We start from the raw sequence: 18,557 nt of genomic DNA on the forward strand, positions 1-18,557 counted from the left end.
AGTACCTGTTATATACATGCTCAGTAATATTTGTTGGGTGAAATAATGAAGAAATGAATAAATATACTTGCTTAAGAGTGGTTTTTTGGGGGAGTAATCCAATGTAGAGGGAGAAGAGTATTTGATACTTTGAAGGACCAAAATAGCAAATATCGTAGATTTTGCAGGCCACATATGGTCTTGGCTTCATATTCTTTTTTGGTTTTGTCTACAACCCTTTAAAAATGTAAAATCCATTCTTAGCTTGTGGGCTATACAAAAATAGGCATGGGTCATAATTTTCCAGCCTCTGTCTTAGATGACACCTGTAGGTAGGAGGTTCGGAAACAAGAAACAGTAGAAAACATAAATGTAACCCAGATATGAGCAGAGGCCTCTCTATGTTCTGCTCCTTGCCTGCACCCATAAAATCTCAATAAATTTGACTTTAGCTCTTGATTTCCTAGCCTGTTATTGTGGAACCCTCCCCAAGTCATCAGCATATTCTGTTACATCTATATCTATGGCCTTTGTGTATGTGATTGGTGTCATCCCACATCAACATGAAATTCAGCCCTTTCATCAGCTTACACCACACATACACATGCACATACGCACTGAGAATAAGCATTTTATGGGTTTAGTGACCTTAAGGGGTTATTGAGAAGGTTCACATCAAGCATCTTACAGCTTCTCTGCAGTTGCATGGCTTTCTCCCTCTTTTCCCACAGGACAAATTAATTCTTTTAAAGGTATTATGCAAATGAAATTTTTAAATTAATCTTCCTGAAACCATAACTCTGAGGGAGTCACCAACTCTAAGCAGGTTTATCAAGGTACTTTTACCAACAGATATATTTTATTCTTAACATTAAGTTTTATAATAATGAGAATAATAGCAGCTGACATATATAGGGCTTACTATGGGACAGACACAGTTCTAAGTACTTTAGTCTTCATACTAAACCCATGAAATAAGTATTATTATTATCCCCATTTTACAAAACAGGAAACCAGAGTCACTGAGAGTTCAAGTGACTTGTTCACAATCACACATAATCAGTGGGAAAAAAAATTGATCACCCACATGTGAGGGTGATCAATAGTGTCACAAGGCCCAGAAGGATGAGATCTGAAAAGCAATTCTTATATGTGGTTGGAAGGTTAAAATTAGTGAATTTTTAAAGAACCACTTCAGTTAAATTGTATGATAGAAGCAAGATTACAAGGCATAAAGTAAGAGTAGCTGGTGAGAAAATGGAAGTCATGGTTATAGACCACTTAATGCTCAGCTTTTCAGAACTTTTACTTTGTTTAATCCTCTGTAGTTCTTTTATATAGTTACATCTGTAGTAGTATTCCTACAACTTCATAAAAGTTCTTTAATACTGTTACTCTCTCTTCTAGGATGTGGTGCCACAGGTTGTTGCACCTACAAAGCAGGCTCCAGAACCTGCTGAGGAGAGGAGTCCCATGTTGGGCCTTCCAACAGCCCAACTTCAAAAGCTTATTTCCATTAGCCATCCATTGGCACCATACAGCCTCTGAGTCTCTGAAATGTGCTTGGCAGCAACATGAAGATCACTTTGGTAAGATACGTGGAGACAGGTACTTTTTTTTTTTTTTTACATTTTTATTTTCATTCCAGTTAGTAAACACACAGCGTAGTATTAGATTCTGGTGTACAATATAGTGATTCAGCAATTCCAGACAACACCCTGTGCTCATCACAAGTGCCCTCCTTCATCCCCATCACCTATTTCACCCATCCCTCCCCACCACCCCTCTGGTAGCCATCAGTGTCTCCTCTACAGTTAAGAGTCTGTTTCTTGGTTTGCCTCTCTGTTTCTTTTTTTTCTCATTTGCTCTTTTGTTTTGTTTCTTAAATTCCACATATGACTGAAATCATAAGGTATCAGTCTTTCTCTGACTTATTTCACTTAGCATAATACTCTTTAGCTCCATCCACATCATTGCAAGTGCCAAGATTTCATTCTTTTTCATGGCCGAGTGATATTCCATTATGTATATATACCACATAAATGAAATTTAACATCTTACCCATTTTTAAAAGATTTATTTATCTGAGAGAGAGAGAGAGAGAGTGAGGAGAGGGGAAGAGGGACAGGGAAAGAGAATCCTCAGGCAGACTCCCTTCTGAGCACAGAGCCTGGGGCGAGGCTATATCCCAGGACTCTGAGTTCAGGACCTAAGCTGAAATCAAGACTTGGCCACTTAACCAACTGAGCCACCCAGGTGCCCCATCTTACCCATTTCTTAAGTGTACAGTTCAAGTGGTAAGTATATTTACATTGTTGTGCAATATCAGTTACTTCTTATATGGACTGAAAATACTCTCTGTGGAGTTTTGAGGACCTCTAACTATTTATTTCCAAGGTTATCCTACAGGTTGCAAGAAAGACAAAAATAATATTAAGGCAACCGTATAATCTCATCCCAGCAAGGGGAAGGGAACATTGGTCTACTCTAGTCCCACTCAATCTCCCTATCTCATATAATGGAAAAAAAGAAATAAAAGAAAGCCTCAGTATATAGGGAAGTGGGTTTCAAAGGCATAGACTGGAAATGATACAGCCAGGTAAAGTATTAGGTAGCAGAGGGGGGAAAAAAGCTTTACCCCTGTGTATTTTCTAACACTGCTATAACCAATTACCATAAACTAGTTGGCTTAAAACAACAGAAATTTATTTTTTCACAGTTCTGGAAGCTAGAAGTCTGAAATAAAGGCATTGGCAAGGATGTGATCCCTCCAAAGGCTCTTTCTGGCCTCTTCTAGATTCTGGTGGTTGCTGACAATCCTTGGTGTTCCTTGACTTGTGGCAACATCATCCACTCTCTGCCTGTCATCACTTGGCTTCTTCCCTGTGTCTCCTCTGTGTCTTCAAACATATTTTTCCTTATAAGGATACCAGTTACGGGATTTAGGGCCCACTCTAGTCCAGTATGACTTCATCTTATCTTGATTATCTTCAAAGACCCTATTTCCAAATACAGTCTCATTCACAGGTACTAAAGATTAGGACTTCAACATCTTTTTGGGGAATACAGTTCAACCCATAACCCTGGAAAGGGACAAAAACAATTGTGAAGGCTATACTCCAAAGACATAGGCCCACTGTTCACTCCAAAGACATAGGCCCACTGTTCACTCCAAAGACTGAGACTTAATCCAAATATTAGCTAATGCCCTTCTCCCCCATACATTATAACCAGCTAATAAGCCTCCAGTTAAAATAACAGTGCGTTACAGCTGGGAGAGCTGCAAGAGACAGACTGTTTCTGAGGTGCAGCACAAAGAGAAGGGCCAAGGCCAAGAGGCAAGACAAAAACAAGATCACTAGAGGAATTTAATGCCTTTGGTACCCATAGAGACAACAAACATCAGACATAACCCATCTCTTGGCCAGATTGGTATAAATACTCATCCTAAAGTCCTGTTTACCTCAGTGTCTACTGCTTTATATAACGTATGCCTTTCAACAACAACAAAATTACAAAGCATGCTAAAAAGCAACAAATAACAATTTGAAGAGACAAAGCACCATCAGAACTAGACTCACTTGTGACACAGGTGTGGAAAATAATGGTCAGGAAATTAAAATAGCTATGATTAATATGTTAAGGACTCTAATGGAGAAGGTAGACAAAATGAAAGACCAGACAGATAATGTCAACAGAGTGTTGAAAATATGAGAAAGAATTTTTAAAAATCAAAATCTGGTAACAGATTTGAAGAATGACTTTTTTTTTAAAGATTTTATTTACTTATTTGACAGAGAGAAAGACTGCCAGTGAGAGAGGGAGCACAAGCAGGGGGAGTGGGAGAGGAAGAAGCAGGCTCTTAGCGGAGGAGCCTGATGTGGGGCTCAATCCCAGAACGCCGGGATCACGCCCTGAGCCAAAGGCAGACGCTTAACGACTGTGCCACCCAGGCACCCCTGAAGAATGACTTTAATGGGCTTATCAGTAGACTTGACACATTCAAGGATAGAATTAGTAAATGTAAAGGATAGGTCAGTAGAAATTACCCAAACTGAAATGCAAGAGAGAGAGAGAGAGAAAACAAAAACGATATAGTATTCAGAAACTGTGGGACAATATCAAGGGATGGAGAAAGAAACACCATGCAAAGAATAATCAAACTAGTAGTAGCTGTATTTCAGACAAAGCAGTCTTCAGAACAAGGAAGATTATTAGGGATAAACAGGCACATGACAGAGTGATAAAGGGGTCAGTTCTTTAAGGGAACATGTAACAATCCTAAAAACGTAGCACCTAAGAACAGACCATCAAATTACATGAAGCAAAAACTGATAGAGATAAAAGTAGAAATAAAAAATCCACAATTGTTCTTGGAGACTTTAAAACCTCCCTCTCAGTTATTCTTAGATTAAGCAGGCAGAAAATCGGTAAGGATATAAATAACCTGAACAGCATTATCAACCAACTTGACCTAATTGACATTTATAGAACAATCCATCCAGCAGAAGTAAAGTACACGTTGTTCTGAAATATAAATGAAACATCCACCAAGATAGACCACATTCTGGGCTATAAAAAAAAGCTCAGCAAACTTAAAAGAATCTAAAACGGAGTATGTACTCTGACCACAGTGGAATCAACTAGAAATCAATAACAGAAAGATAGTTAGAAAAGTCTCCAGTATTTGGAAATTAAGCTATACACTTCCAAAAAATGTATAGGTATAAAGTCTCAAAGTTAAAAATACTTTGAACTAAATGAAAATGAATATGCAGCTTATCAAAATTTGTGGTAAGCAGCTAAAGCAGTGGTTGGAGGGAAATATGTAGCAATAAATGCATTTATTAGAAAAGAATAAAGGTCTAAAATCAATAACCTATACTTCTACATTAAGAAGTTAGGTTAAAAAAAAGAGCAAATTAAACCTAATGCAAGCAAAAGGAATGAAATAATAAATATTAGAGCAGAAATCCATGATACTGAAAATGGGAAGAAAAAAACAAGAATATCAATAAACCCAAAGCTGTTTATTTAAAAATATCAATAAAATTGATAAGCCTCTAGCCAGGCTAACCAAGGAAAGAGGGGAAAAGAGACAAATTACCAATGTCAAGAATTTTTATCACTGATCCTACAGATACTAAAAGGACAATAAGAGGAATACCAGAAACAACTTTATGCCCATAAATTTGATAATTTAGATGAAATAGATCAATTCCTACAAATATGCTACTATAGACTGAATTGTTCCCCCAAATTCATGTTGAAGCCCTACCCACCCACCCCCATATTACTGTATTAGAGATAGGGTCTGTAGGGAGGTGATCAAATGAAGTCATGAAGGTAGAGCCCTGACCCCAATGAACTGATGTCCTTATAAAAGAGGAAGAGTAGTGATATTTTCCAGTGATAGTTCCCTACCACTAACCCTCTTTCTCTCATGAGGACATAGTAAAAAGGTGGCCATCTACAAACCAGGACAAGAGCTCTCACCAGGAACTGAATTGGCTGCTGCCTTGCTCTTGGACTTCTAGCCTCCAGAACTATGAGAAAATAAATTTTCATTGTTTAAGCCACCCAATCTATGGCATTTTGTTATGGCAGCCTGAGCAGACTAAGACAGACACGAACTACCAAAACTTACTCAAGAAAAAGTAAATAATGTGAATAGTCCCAAATCTATTAAAGAAATAGTAGTAAAAATAAATAAATACATAAAACACCTAGCCAAGATGGTTTCACTCATGAATTATACCAAACATTTAAGAAAGAAATATCACCAATTCTATACATTCTCTTCCATAAAATTGAATAATAAGGGATACTTCCCAACTTATTTTTTGAGGTCATCATTACCCTAATACCAAATTTAGACAAAAGCAGTAAAAGAGAGGAAAACTATAGACCAGTATTTCATGAACATAAACACAAAAATCATTGTCAGGATATTAACAAATTGAATCCAACAATATATAAAAAGGATAATACATCCAGACCCAATAGGATTCATCCCAGGAATACAAGGCTTTTTCAACCTTAAAAAAACCAATACAATCCACCATATGAATAGACTAAGAAATGCCATATGATCATCTCATTAGGTTCAGAAAAACAGTTTAGCAAAATTCAATACCCATTTGTTATAAAAGCTAAAAAAAACTGGGAATAGAAGGAGACTTTCTTAACCTAATAAAGGACATATATGAAAAAAAATACAGTAAGCATCATACTTAATGTCAAGAGACCAAATGCTTTCCCCCTAAGATCAGGAATAAAACAAAGATCTCCCTTTCTCACCACTTGTGTTCAACATTGTTTTGGAAATCCTAACTAGTGCAGTAAAGCAAGAAAAATAAAGACATGCAGATTAGAAAGGAAGAATAAAACTTTTTTTGTAAATGATATGATTACCTATTTAGAAATCCCCAAAGGATCTACAAAAACTCATGAAAGTAAGTTTAATGAAGTTGCATAATACAAGGTTAATACACAAAAGTCATTTGCTTTCCTATATAATAACAACTAACAACTGGAATTTGAAATTAAGAAAGCAATACCATTTATAAGAACACCAAAAAATAAGTACTTAGGTTAAGTAGTTAAATATTTTAGAATCTGTATATAGGAAACTGCAAAACACTGATGGAAGAAATGAAAGAACTAAATAATTGGAAAGACATTCCATGGTCATGGATTAGAAGACTCAATAGTGTTAAATGTGAATTCTCAATATGATCTATAGATTCAATGCAATCCCACTCAAAATCCCAGCAAGCTTTTTGGAGATATCAACAAACTGATTCTAAAATGTATGTGGGTGGGGCATCTGGGTGGCTCAGTCGGTGAAGCAGTTGCCTTTGACTCAGGTCATGATCTCAGAGTCCTAGGATCAGCCCCAAATTGAGCTCCCTGCTCAGTGGGGAGTCTGCTTCTCCCTCTCCCTCTGCCCCGCCCCCCACTCATGTACACACACTCACTCTCTCTCTCTCTCTCTCAAATAAATAAATCTTTAAAAAAATAAAATAGTAAAATAAAGATAAAATGTATATGGAAAAGCAGAGGTACCAGACCACCCAATACAATTGTGAAAAAAAAGTCAAAGGACTCAAAGTACCTGATTGTAGGGCTTACTATAAAGGTACAGTAATCAAAACAGTGTGGTGCTGGCAAAAGGAGAGACACATACGCAAACAATGAATCACGGAATGCTACATCAAGAACTAATGATGTACTGTATGGTGACTAACATAACATAATAAAAAAATTTTTAAAAAAAGGATAGACACCTAGATCAGCGGAACAAAATCAAGAGCCCAGAAGTAGACTCATAAAAACATAGTCAACTGATTTTTGACAAAAATGCAAAGTCAATTCTCAAGATTTTGTTTTCCAAAAGTGATACGGAACAATTGGATATCCATATGCAAAAAAAAAAAAAAAAAAACAAAACAAACTATAACGAAACATTGACACCTCATACTCTGTGTAACTATTAACTCAAAGTTGATTATCGGTCTATGTAAAATGCAAAACTATAAAAGTTGTGTAAGAAAATAGGACAGTGTTTGTTACCTTTGATTAAGCAAGAAAATTCTTAGATACAACTTTAAAAGCATAATCCATAAAGGAAAAAATGATAAATTGGACTATCAAAATTCAAAACATTTCCTCTGTGACAGGTACTGTTAAGAGAATGAAAAGAAAAGCCACAGACTTGGAGAAAATTTTTTCAAACCACATATCTGAGTAAAGACTTGTAAGCAGAATATATATAGACCTCTTAAAACTTAAGAAAACAAGGGGCTCCTGGGTGGCTCAGTTGGTTGAGAGTCTGATTCTTGATATCGGCTTAGGTTGTGATCTCAGGGTCATGAGATTGAGCCCCACATTGGGCTCCATGCTGAGCATGGAACCTGCTTGGGATTCTCTCTTTCCCTCTACCTCTGCCCCTTCCCCCTATTCTCTCTCTCTCTCTCTCCCTTTCTCACTCCCTCCCTTTCTCTAAAAATAAGAAAACAACCTAGTTTTTTTAAAAGAATGGAAAGATCTGAATAGACACTTCATGAAAGAGGTTATAAGTATGGCAAATAAGCATATGAAAAGATGCTCAGCATTTTCATTAGGTAAATGCAAATTAAGGCCAAAATGAGATATCATACACACCTATTGGAATGACTAAAATCTTCCCCCAAAACTGACAATACTAAATTCCTGCAAGAATGCAGAGCAACAGAAACTCCTTTACATGATAATGCAAAAATAGTACAACCATGCTAGAAGACAGTATGGAAGTTTCTTATAAAATTAAACAAACTTACCAGAAGTTGCACTCCTAGGTATTTACCTAACTGATTTATAAACTTATGTCCACAGCAAAAACCCACACATGAATAACAGCTTTATATATACTTGTCAAAAATGAGAAGCTGCCAGGATATCCTTCAAAAGGTCAATTAATAAACTGTAGTATAACCATACCATGGAATACTATTCATCAATAAAAAGGATTGAGCTATTAATTCACACAACAGCATGAATCTTAAATGCATTTTGCTAAGTGAAAGAAGCCTAACCATCAAAAGCTACATACTATATGATTTTGTTCATATAACATTCTGTTAAAGGCAAAACTATAGGGACAGAAAACAAATCAGTGGTTGCCAGGGGTTTTGGGAGATAGCGTAACACAGGGGTTTTTATAGGGTGGTAGAAACAATCTCTAACAGGATTTTTTTAGGCTGGTAGATGCAATCTGTATGGCAATGTAGTAACAATAACTGCATTTGGGGGGAAAAAACACTATAGAACTCTATAGCAAAAAGTGAAAGTATATAGATTTAAATGTATACGCATTTTAAAAAATCAACCAGGAGGTCAGATCTGAGGATGGAATGCAGCCTGTGATATATGAATCCAACTGTATTACAAATATATAACTACTGAAAGGAATGGAGGGAAAAGGGCTGGCATACATAGCATTGGAAAGCAATGTTTTGACTGGAAACCATAAGGCTGAAGACAAAAAGAACTATACATAAATACTATACTCTAGTTTTCAAAGTTGTTTCTTATATGAATACAGATTTATAATTCTAAAACTGCTGTATATGTATACTGGGATTGAACACATAAGAGTATGGCAGATAGTGGGAGCCAGGTTTCTATCAGAGAGTGTGGTTACAAATAAGCATGGGGGAAGGCTAGAATGAATCTTGTGGTTCTGGATTAGAGTTGGAGACATCAATATGAACTCATGTTTAGCTTAATATAGATACAGATGGATACAGAAATAATTGTAGATATGTTTTTTTCACATGGATTAGTGTGTTTCCTTGCTCTGTCCACTGCAAAAGCCCAGAAGCAGTGGCACCCCAGTAGTAGTGAGTACACTCAGTGACTAGATCTTGATTTGTAATACTGTTCTCCAATAAAAGGAACCACGGGTTCCTGGAGAAATGACATATTCTAGAGCTAGGTCAGGGAAAATACAAGATGATCCTGGAGAATCTTGAAGTGCCAGAAGGTAAGGAAGTCCTAAAAAAAAAAAAAAAAACGAAACACTGTTAAAGAGACACAGGAGCCAAATAAAAGAGTTGCCAATGACCAAAGCTAGAACAATTTGAACAAGAAAATAAATAATGTAGTATTGGATTATAACCCAAAATAAAAAATATCCATGAGTCCATGTTGATATAAATAAATGATTGAATAAATGGGGAGAGTTGAGACAAATGCCCCATACAGGCGAATTCCAAATAGTTTATATAAATATTTCCCCTGCCCCCACTATGGAGGTGGATCTTAACTCCCCAGTCCTAGCATGTAGGTTGCATTTAGTGATTTGCTGCCAAAGAATAGAATATGGAAGCAAGGGAATAACTTTAAGTAGGGAAACCTGACAAACTCTACCTTGGCCAGGTATTAAAGGTCAATATCATCAGTAATAAGTCCTACTAATAGCATACGCCATTAATATGATGTGCTGAGAAGGGCACTTTACTTCTGTAGCCATTCTCCCAAAAATCTATCCTATAGGTTATACTATAATCCCACTTTAACCATGAGAAAATCATCATACAAACCCATATTGAGTAACAATCTTAAAAAAATGCCTGACCAGTACCTCTCAAGACTATCAAGGTCATCAAAAACAAAAAAAGTTACAGCTCAGATCACTAAATGTTATGTCAGTCCTAGATGGGATTCTGGAATAGAAAAAGGACATTAGGGGAAAACTAATAAAATTCAAATAAAGTATGGGATTTTGTTAATAAATTATGTGTTGATATTTATTTATTAGTTGGGACAAATTTACCATACTAATAGAAGATAATAATGGGGGAAACTGGGTGAGGGCCGTGTGGGAACTCTTTGTATTTAAAGCCACATGGATGGAGCTATCTAGACAGGATTATGCTAAGTGAAGGAAGTCAGTCAGAGAAAGACAAATACCATATGATTTCACTCAAATGTGGAGTTTAAGAAACAAAACAGATGAACATAGGGGAAGGGGAAGAAAGAGGGGGGACAATGCATAAGAGACTTAATGATAGAGACGAACCTGAGGATTGATGGAGGGAGGTGGGTGGGGGGCAAAATGGGTGATAGGTATTAGGGAGGGCATTTGTTGTGATGAGTATGTATTCTGTGTAAATGATGTATCACTAAATTCTCCTGAAACCAATATTAGACTATATGTTAACTAACTAGAATTTTTTAAAAAGATTATTTATTTATTTGTCAGAGAGAGAGCAAGCAGAAGAGGGAGCAAAGGAGGGGGAGCGGCAGGCAGAGGGAGAAGCAGGTTCCCTGCTGCACAAGGAGTCCGATGTGGGACTCAATCCCAGGACCCTGAGATCATGACCTAAGCCTAAGGCAGTTGCTTAACTGACTGAGCCACCCAGGCGTCCCAATGTATAATAGTTTTATTTTTTATATTTTATTTATTTTAATATTTCAAGTTTTTATTTAAATTTTAGTAAACATATAGTCTAATGTTAGTTTCAAGAGTAGAATTTAGTGATTTGGGGGGGGAAGGGTGGGGTAGCCAGGTGATGGGTATTAAGGAGGGCATGTGTGGTGATGAGCACTGGGTGTCATCCACAACTAATGAATCATGGAACACTATACCAAAAACTAATGATGTACTATATGGTGGCTAACTGAACATAATAAAAAAATTTTAAAAAATAAAAAATAGAATCATCAACATATTTTTAAAAATAAAATAAAATACTTCAGTCGTTTCATTTTCCAAATTTAGAACTCTGATCTGTTTTGAGTTTATCTTGTAGACCTGGTGACAATATGAGGTATGGACACAATTTTATCTTTTTTCCAAATGGCTATTTAGTTGTCCCAACACCATTTATTTTAAAATTCATATTTTCCTCAGTGATTATAGCTGCCAGTTTATTAGATACCAAATTTCTATACACATTTAGGTATATTTTTGGACATTTTATATTCTTTGGTGGTTTTATCTGCTATTCCTATCCCAACATCATACTGTTTTAATCATAGAAGTTCTACAGTACGTTTTGTATTTGGTAGGGGGCTAGTGTTCCCCTTAGTGCTCTTGCTTGTTTCTTGATAGAAGACTTTTTGGGGGCACCTGGGTGGCTCAGTCAGTAAGCATCTGCCTTCGGCTCAGGTCATGATTCCAGAGTCCTGGGATCAAGCCCCACATCGGGCTCCCTGCCCAGCATGGAGTCTGCTTCTCCCTCTGCCTGCTGTTCCCCCTGCTTGTGCTCTCTCTCTCTCTCTGTTAAATAAAAATAAAATCTTTTAAAAAAAAGACTTTTTGAAGGAAGTTTTCTGACTATTGATTGTTTTTGTTTTCCTGAATAAATATTTATTTTTTATAAAATAAATATAGTAAAACAATATAATAATAAAAGAATGTTTTTCCCTAGAACTGCACTATGCTAGCACTGTGATGCGCTTTGATTATGTCTGGCTTCGAGACCACTGCCGCTCAGCATCTTGCTACAACTCTAAGACTCACCAGCGCAGCCTGGATACTGCCAGTGTGGATTTATGCATCAAACCAAAGACCATTCGTCTGGATGAGACCACACTCTTTTTCACTTGTGAGTAGACAAGAGACTTGGTCTTGGTTGGGGTACTCTTCTAAAGAACAATTATTTTGCAAAAACTGGTTCGCCCCATTCCAAAATAGGGGATTCTGTTTTTTTTATTATTATTATTATTGAGGTATAATTAACATACAATGTTTTATTAGTTTCAGGTGTATAACATTGATTTGACAATTCTATACATTACTCAGTGCTCACAATGATAAATGTAGTTGCCATCTATAACAAAAAATATTATTACAATATTACTGACTATATATTCCCTATGCGATACCTTTCATCTCTGTGACTTAATTTTATGACTGGAAAGTTGTACCTCTTAATCCCCTTCACCTATTATGTCCCCCACCCCGAGAAGCCACCAGTTTGCTCTCTTATTTAAGATTCTGGTTTTTTGTTTGTTTGTTTTGTTTTTTAGATTCCACATATAAGTGAAATCATGTGGTATTTGGTTTTCTGTCTGACTTATTTCACTTAACAGATATCTTCTAGGTCCATCGATGTAGCACATGGCAAGCTCTCAATCTTTTTTATGGCTGAGTAAAATTCCATTGTGTGTACGTACCACATCTTCTTTATCCATTCATCTATCTCTGGTCACTTGGGTTGCTTCCATATCTTGGCTATTATAAAGCTGCAGTAAACATAGGGTCTCATATATCTTTTCAAATTAATGTTTTCTTTGGGTAAAAACCCAATAGTGGAATTATTGGATCATATGGTATTTCTATTTTTATCTTTTGAGGAACCTTCATACTGTTTTCCACAGTGGCTGCACAAATTAACATTCCCATCCACAATCCCTTTTCTCCACATCTGCAGCAACTTATTATTTCTTGTCTTTCTGACACTAGCCATTCTGACAGGCGTGAGGTGATATCTCATTGTGGTTTTGATTTGCTTTTCCCTGATAATGACTGATGTTGAGCATCTTTTCATGGGTCTGTTGGCATCTGGATATCTTCTTTGGAAAAATGTTTATTTGGGTTCTCTGCCCATTTTTAATCAGATTATTTGGTGTTTTTCCATGTTAAATTGTGCAAGTTGTTAATATATTTTGGATATTAACCCTTTATTGAATATATCATTTACAAATAACTCCTCCTATTCACTGGGTTGCCTTTTTGACTTATTGATGGATTTCTTTGCTGTGCAGAAGATTTTTATTTTGATGTAGTCCCAATAGTTTATTTTTGCTTTTGTTTCCCTTGCCTTAGGAGACATATCTAGAAAGAAGTTGCTAAGGCCAATGTCAAAGAGATTACTGCCTGTGTTCTCTTCTAGGATTTTTAGGGTTTCAGGTCTCACATTTAGGTCTTTAATCCATTTTGAGTTTGTGTTGGGAATAAGAAAGTGGTCCAGTTTCATCTTTTGCATGTGTCTGTCCAGTTTTCCCGGTACCATTTGTTGAAGAGACTTTCTCCTATTGGATAGTCTTTCCTGCTTTGTTGAAGATTAGTTGACCATAGAGTTGAGGGTCCATTTCTGGGTTCTCTATTCTGTTCCATTGATCTATGTATCTGTTTTTGTGCCAGTACCATGCTGTCTTTGTGATCCCAGCTTTGTAGTATAGCTTGAAATTAGTCAACGTGATGCCCCCAGCTTTGCTCTTCTTTTTCAGGATTGCTGTGGCTATTCAGGGTCTTTTGTGGTTTCTTACAAATTTTAGGATTGTTTGTTCTAGTTCTGTGAAAAATGCTGTTGGTATTTTGATAGAGATTGCATTGAATCTGTAGATTGGTTTGGGTACTATGAACATTTTAACAATATTAATTCTTCTAATCCATGAGTATTGGATTTCTTTCCATTTTTTTGTGTTGTCTTCAGTTTCTTTCATGAATGTCTTATAATTTTGGGGGTACAAGTCTTTCATCTCCTTGGTTAAATTTATTCCTAGGTATTTCATTCTTTTTGGTTCAGTTATAAATGGGATTGTTTTCTTCATTTTTCTTTTTGCTACTTCATTATTAGTGTATAGATACACAATGGATTTCTGTATATTAATTTTGTATCCTGCAACTACTGGGTTTATTTACTGAATAAATGCATTTCTCTGCAACTTCCTGTGAATGTATAATTATTTCACAATAAAAGTTAAAAGAGAAAAGCATTGGAGGAAAAAATATTTACACTAAATACATTTGACTACTGATTTCTCTACAGTAAAAAAAGAAAAAAATAAAAAAAAAAACCAACCAACATGCCATAGAAAGGTTTATTAAAAAATAACTGACTTGGCAAAATATTTGAGAAATGTATGACAAAGACTAAAAACCGTTAATATATGAGATGTGATTGCCAGTTTGTAAAACACAAAAAAAATTAGTATTTCAGTAGAAAAATGTGAAAAAGTAGTGAACAGGCCAATCATTAAAGCATGAGTCAGCACATATTCTATAGAGGGCCAGATAGTAAAGATTTTTAGGTTTTGCTGGCGGTACAGTCCTTGTCACAACTGTTCAGCTATTCAGTTCTTCAGTAGTAGGGTGAAGGCAGACCTAGAAAATAAGTAACCAAGTGGGTATCATGTGTTCCAAAACAGGTGTCACAAAGACAACTGACAGGCAGATTTGGCCCATGGGCCATATTTTGGTAATCCTTGCATTTAAAAAACATATGTCTATACAATGGCTAACAGACACATGAAAAATGCTCAACATCACTGAGTATTAGGGAAATACAAATCAAAACTACAATGAGATATCACTTCACACCTGTCAGAATGGCTAAAATCAACAACACAGAAAACAACAGATGTTAACAAGGATGCAGAGAAAAGAGAACCCTCTTGCACTGTTGGTGGGAATGCAAACTAGTGCAGCCACTCTGGAAAACAGTATTAAGGTTCCTCAAAGAGTTAAACATAGAACTACCCTGAGACCCAGCAATTACACTATTAGGCATTTACCCAAAGGATACAAACATAGTGATTGGAAGGGGCACCTGCACCCCAATGTTTATAGCAGCATTATCAACAATAGCCAAACTGTGGAACGAGCCAAATGTCCATGGATAGATGAATGGATAAAGTAGATGTGGTATGTATATAATGGAATATTACTCAGCCACCAAAAAGAATGAAATCTTGCCATTTACAGCGATATGGATAGAGCTAGAGCATATCATGCTAAGTAAGATAAATCTGTCAGAGAAAGACAAATACCATATGATTTCACTCATGTGGATTTTTTTTTCTCATGGACATAATATTTTTTATTATATTATGTTAGTCACCATACAATACATCCCTAGTTTTTGATGTAAAGTTCCATGATTCATTATTTGCGTATAACACCCAGTGCACCATGCAATATGTGCCCTCCTTAATACCCATCACGGGCCTATCCCGGTCCCCCATCCCCTCTCCTCGTAAGCCCTCAGTTTATTTCCCACAGTACACAGTCTCTCATGGTTCATTCCCCCTTCTGTTTACTCCCCCTTCATTCTTCCCTTCCTTCTCCTACCGATGTTCCTGCTATTCCTTATGTTCCATAAATGAGTGAAACCAGATGATAATTGTCTTTCTCTGCTTGTCTTATTTCACTTAGCATAATCTCCTCCAGTCCCATCCATGTTGCTGCAAATGTTGTATAATCGTTCCTTCTGATGGCTGAGTAATATTCCATTGTATACATGGACCACATCTTCTTAATCCAGTCATCTGTGGAAGGACATCTCGGCTCCTTCCACAATTTAGCTATTGTGGACAATGCTGCTATGAACACTGGGGTGCATATGGCCTTTCTCTTCACTACATCCGTATCTTTGGGGTAAATACCCAGTAGTACAATTGCTGAATCATAGGGTAGCTCAATTTTTAACTTTTTAAGGGACCTCCACACTGTTTTCCACAGTGGCTGTACCAACTTGCATTCCCACCAACTGTGTAAGAGGGATCCCCTTTCTCCACATCCTCTCCAGCATTTGTTGTTTCCTGCCTTGTCCATTTTTGCCATTCTAACTGGTGTAAGGTGGTATCTCAATGTGGTTTTGATTTGAATTTCCCTGATGGCTAATGATGTTGAACATTTTTTCATGTGTCTGTTAGCCATTTGTGTGTCTTCATTGGAAAAGCGTCTGTTCATATCTTCTGCCCATTTTATGATTTGATTATTTTGTCCCATGTATTGAGTTTGAGAAGTTCTTTGTAGATCTTGGATACTAATCTTTTCTCTGTTGCGTCATTTGCAAATATCTTCTCCCATTCCGGGGGCTGCCTCTTAGTTTTTTTGACTGTTTCCTTGGCTGTGCAGAAGCTTTGTATCTTGATGAAGTCCCACAAGTTCATTTTTTCTTTTCTTTCTCTTGCCTTTGGAGATGTGTCATGAAAAAAGTTGCTGTGGCTGATATCAAAGAGGTTGCAGCCTATGTTCTCCTCTAGGATTTTGATGGATTCCTGTCTCACATCGAGGTCTTTCATCCATTTGGAGTTTATCTTTGTGTATGGTGTGAGAGAGTGGTCAAGTTTCATTCTTTTTGCATATAGCTGTCCAATTTTCCCAGCACCATTTATTGAAGAGACTGTCTTTTTCCACTGAATGCTTTTCTCCTTGGTTTTTTGTCAAAAAGATTAGTTGCCCAAAGAGCTAAGGGTCCATTTCTGGGTTCTCTATTCTGTTCCATTGGTCTATGTGTCTGTTTTTGTGCCGGTACCATGCTGTCTTTGTGATCACAGCTTTGTAGTAAAGCTTGAAATCAGGCAATGTGATGACCCAGTTGTGTTTTTCCATTTCAACAATTCCTTGGTGATTCGGGGCCTTTTCTGCTTCCACGCAAATTTAAGGGCTGTTTGTTCCAGCTCTTTGAAAAATGTCATTGGTATTTTGATCAGGATAGCACTGAAAGTGTAGATTGCTCTGGGTACATAGACATTTACAATGATTTTCCATCCATGAGGTTGGAATGTTTTCCATTTTTTTGTGTCTCTTCAGCTTCTTTCAGCAGTGATGATAGTTTCTAGAATATAGATCCTTTACTACCTCTTTGGTTAAGGTTATCGAGAGTATCTTGTGTTTTGTGATATAACTATAAATGGAATGATTCCTTGTTCTCTTTCTTTTGCTACTTCATTGATTAGTCATATACTAGAAATGTAACGGATTTCTGTGCAGTTGATTTGTGTATCCCTGCACATTTTACTAATTCATGTATAGTTCTAGTAATCTTTTTGGCTGTGGAGATCCTTTTGGGTTTTCCATAAGTCGATCATGTCATTAAGAGAGCAGTGTTGACTTCTTTCTCAGATTTGGATCGCTTTTTTCTTTTTGTTGTTCTATTGGTGTTGACAGACTTCAGTATTATATTAACATGATCGGCGCAGAGGGCATCCGTCATCTTGTTCCTGACCTAAGGGAAAGGCTCAGCTTTTCGCTCCATTGAGAAGATATTTGCTGTGGGGTTTTTAGTTGTGTATAAGCCTTTTGAAATGAGGATGTTCCCTCATCCCTCACTCTGAAGGGTATTTATCAAGAATGATGCTGTATGTCATATGCGTCTTTTCTCATCACATTGAGAGAAGACATATGGTCGTACTCCTTTTTCTTTATTATGATGTATACACACGATCGATTTGCGAAGATTGAACACCCTTACATCCCAGGGATAAATCCCACTTGGATCATGGTGGTGAATTTTAATGTTACGTGTTGGATCTATTAGCTAGGATTTGTTTGAGAATTTTTGCGTCCATTTCATCAGGATATCGGCTCTGTAATTTCCTTTGTGGGGTCTTTTGCCATGGTTTGGGATTCAAGGCATGTAGCTGGCTCATAGAATTGAGTTGTAAGTTTTCAAGCTTCCATTTCAATTTTTGAAACTAGCTCTGGAGACTAGGTATGTATTCTTCTTTTGAATGTTTGATACAGAATTCCATCAGGAATGCTCACTGCCCTGAGTCTTGTTTTTGGAGATTTTTTGATTACTGCTTCAATTCTTATTCTTAATCAGCTCTGTTTCCAAATTATATCATTCTTCCTGTTTCAGTCTTGGTAGTTTATTAGTTTGCTGGAAGGATTCCATTTCTTCCAGGGTTATCAATTTTTGGACATATAACTTTCATAAAAGTTTCTATGTAATCTCTTCGTACTGCTGCGTGTTGGTTGTATCTCCCCTTTCATCATGTATTTTATTATTTGGGTCCTTTCTCATCTCTTTTTCTAGTAAGTCTGGCGAGTGGCTTTATCATTTATTTAGTTCTTTTCAAAGAACCAGCTTCTGTTTGTTCATCTGATCACTGTGTTTGGTTTCATATCCATTATCTTCTGTTCTAATCTTTGATCACCTGCCTCCGTATGCATAGCTCTGTTCTTCTGTTCCAACTCCAGCTTTCTGAGGTGAGAATACAAAACTGCATTTAGATTTTTCTATTCTTTTGAGTGAGACTTGGATGGCTATGTATTTTCCTTAGGACTGCCTTGCAGTGTTCCAGGTTTTGTGGACCGTTGTGTTTTCATTCTCGTTGGTCTCCATAAATTGTTT

The 18,557-nt window shown here is 36.7% G+C and overlaps 1 protein-coding gene across 4 annotated transcripts in view; it reads left to right on the top strand.

Annotated features, from left to right (window-relative positions):
• The window catches only part of TMLHE (trimethyllysine hydroxylase, epsilon), a 114,487-nt gene that overhangs the window by 22,171 nt on the left and 73,759 nt on the right, over positions 1–18,557 (top strand). For 3 of the 4 annotated variants that reach the window (XM_008686768.2, XM_040626573.1, XM_008686769.2), the window contains exons 2-3: positions 1,387–1,568; positions 11,898–12,074. In XM_008686768.2, coding sequence (XP_008684990.2) covers positions 1,388–1,568; positions 11,898–12,074 — 358 coding nt within the window. In that variant the 5' untranslated portion in view covers position 1,387. Of the gene's footprint in view, positions 1–1,386; positions 1,588–11,897; positions 12,075–18,557 lie in introns of those variants that run through there. The other variant, XM_008686770.2, reaches the window with a different exon arrangement.

Source organism: Ursus maritimus, assembly GCF_017311325.1.
Source record: "Ursus maritimus isolate PB19 chromosome X unlocalized genomic scaffold, ASM1731132v1 scaffold_X1, whole genome shotgun sequence".
NCBI lineage: Eukaryota > Metazoa > Chordata > Mammalia > Carnivora > Ursidae > Ursus > Ursus maritimus.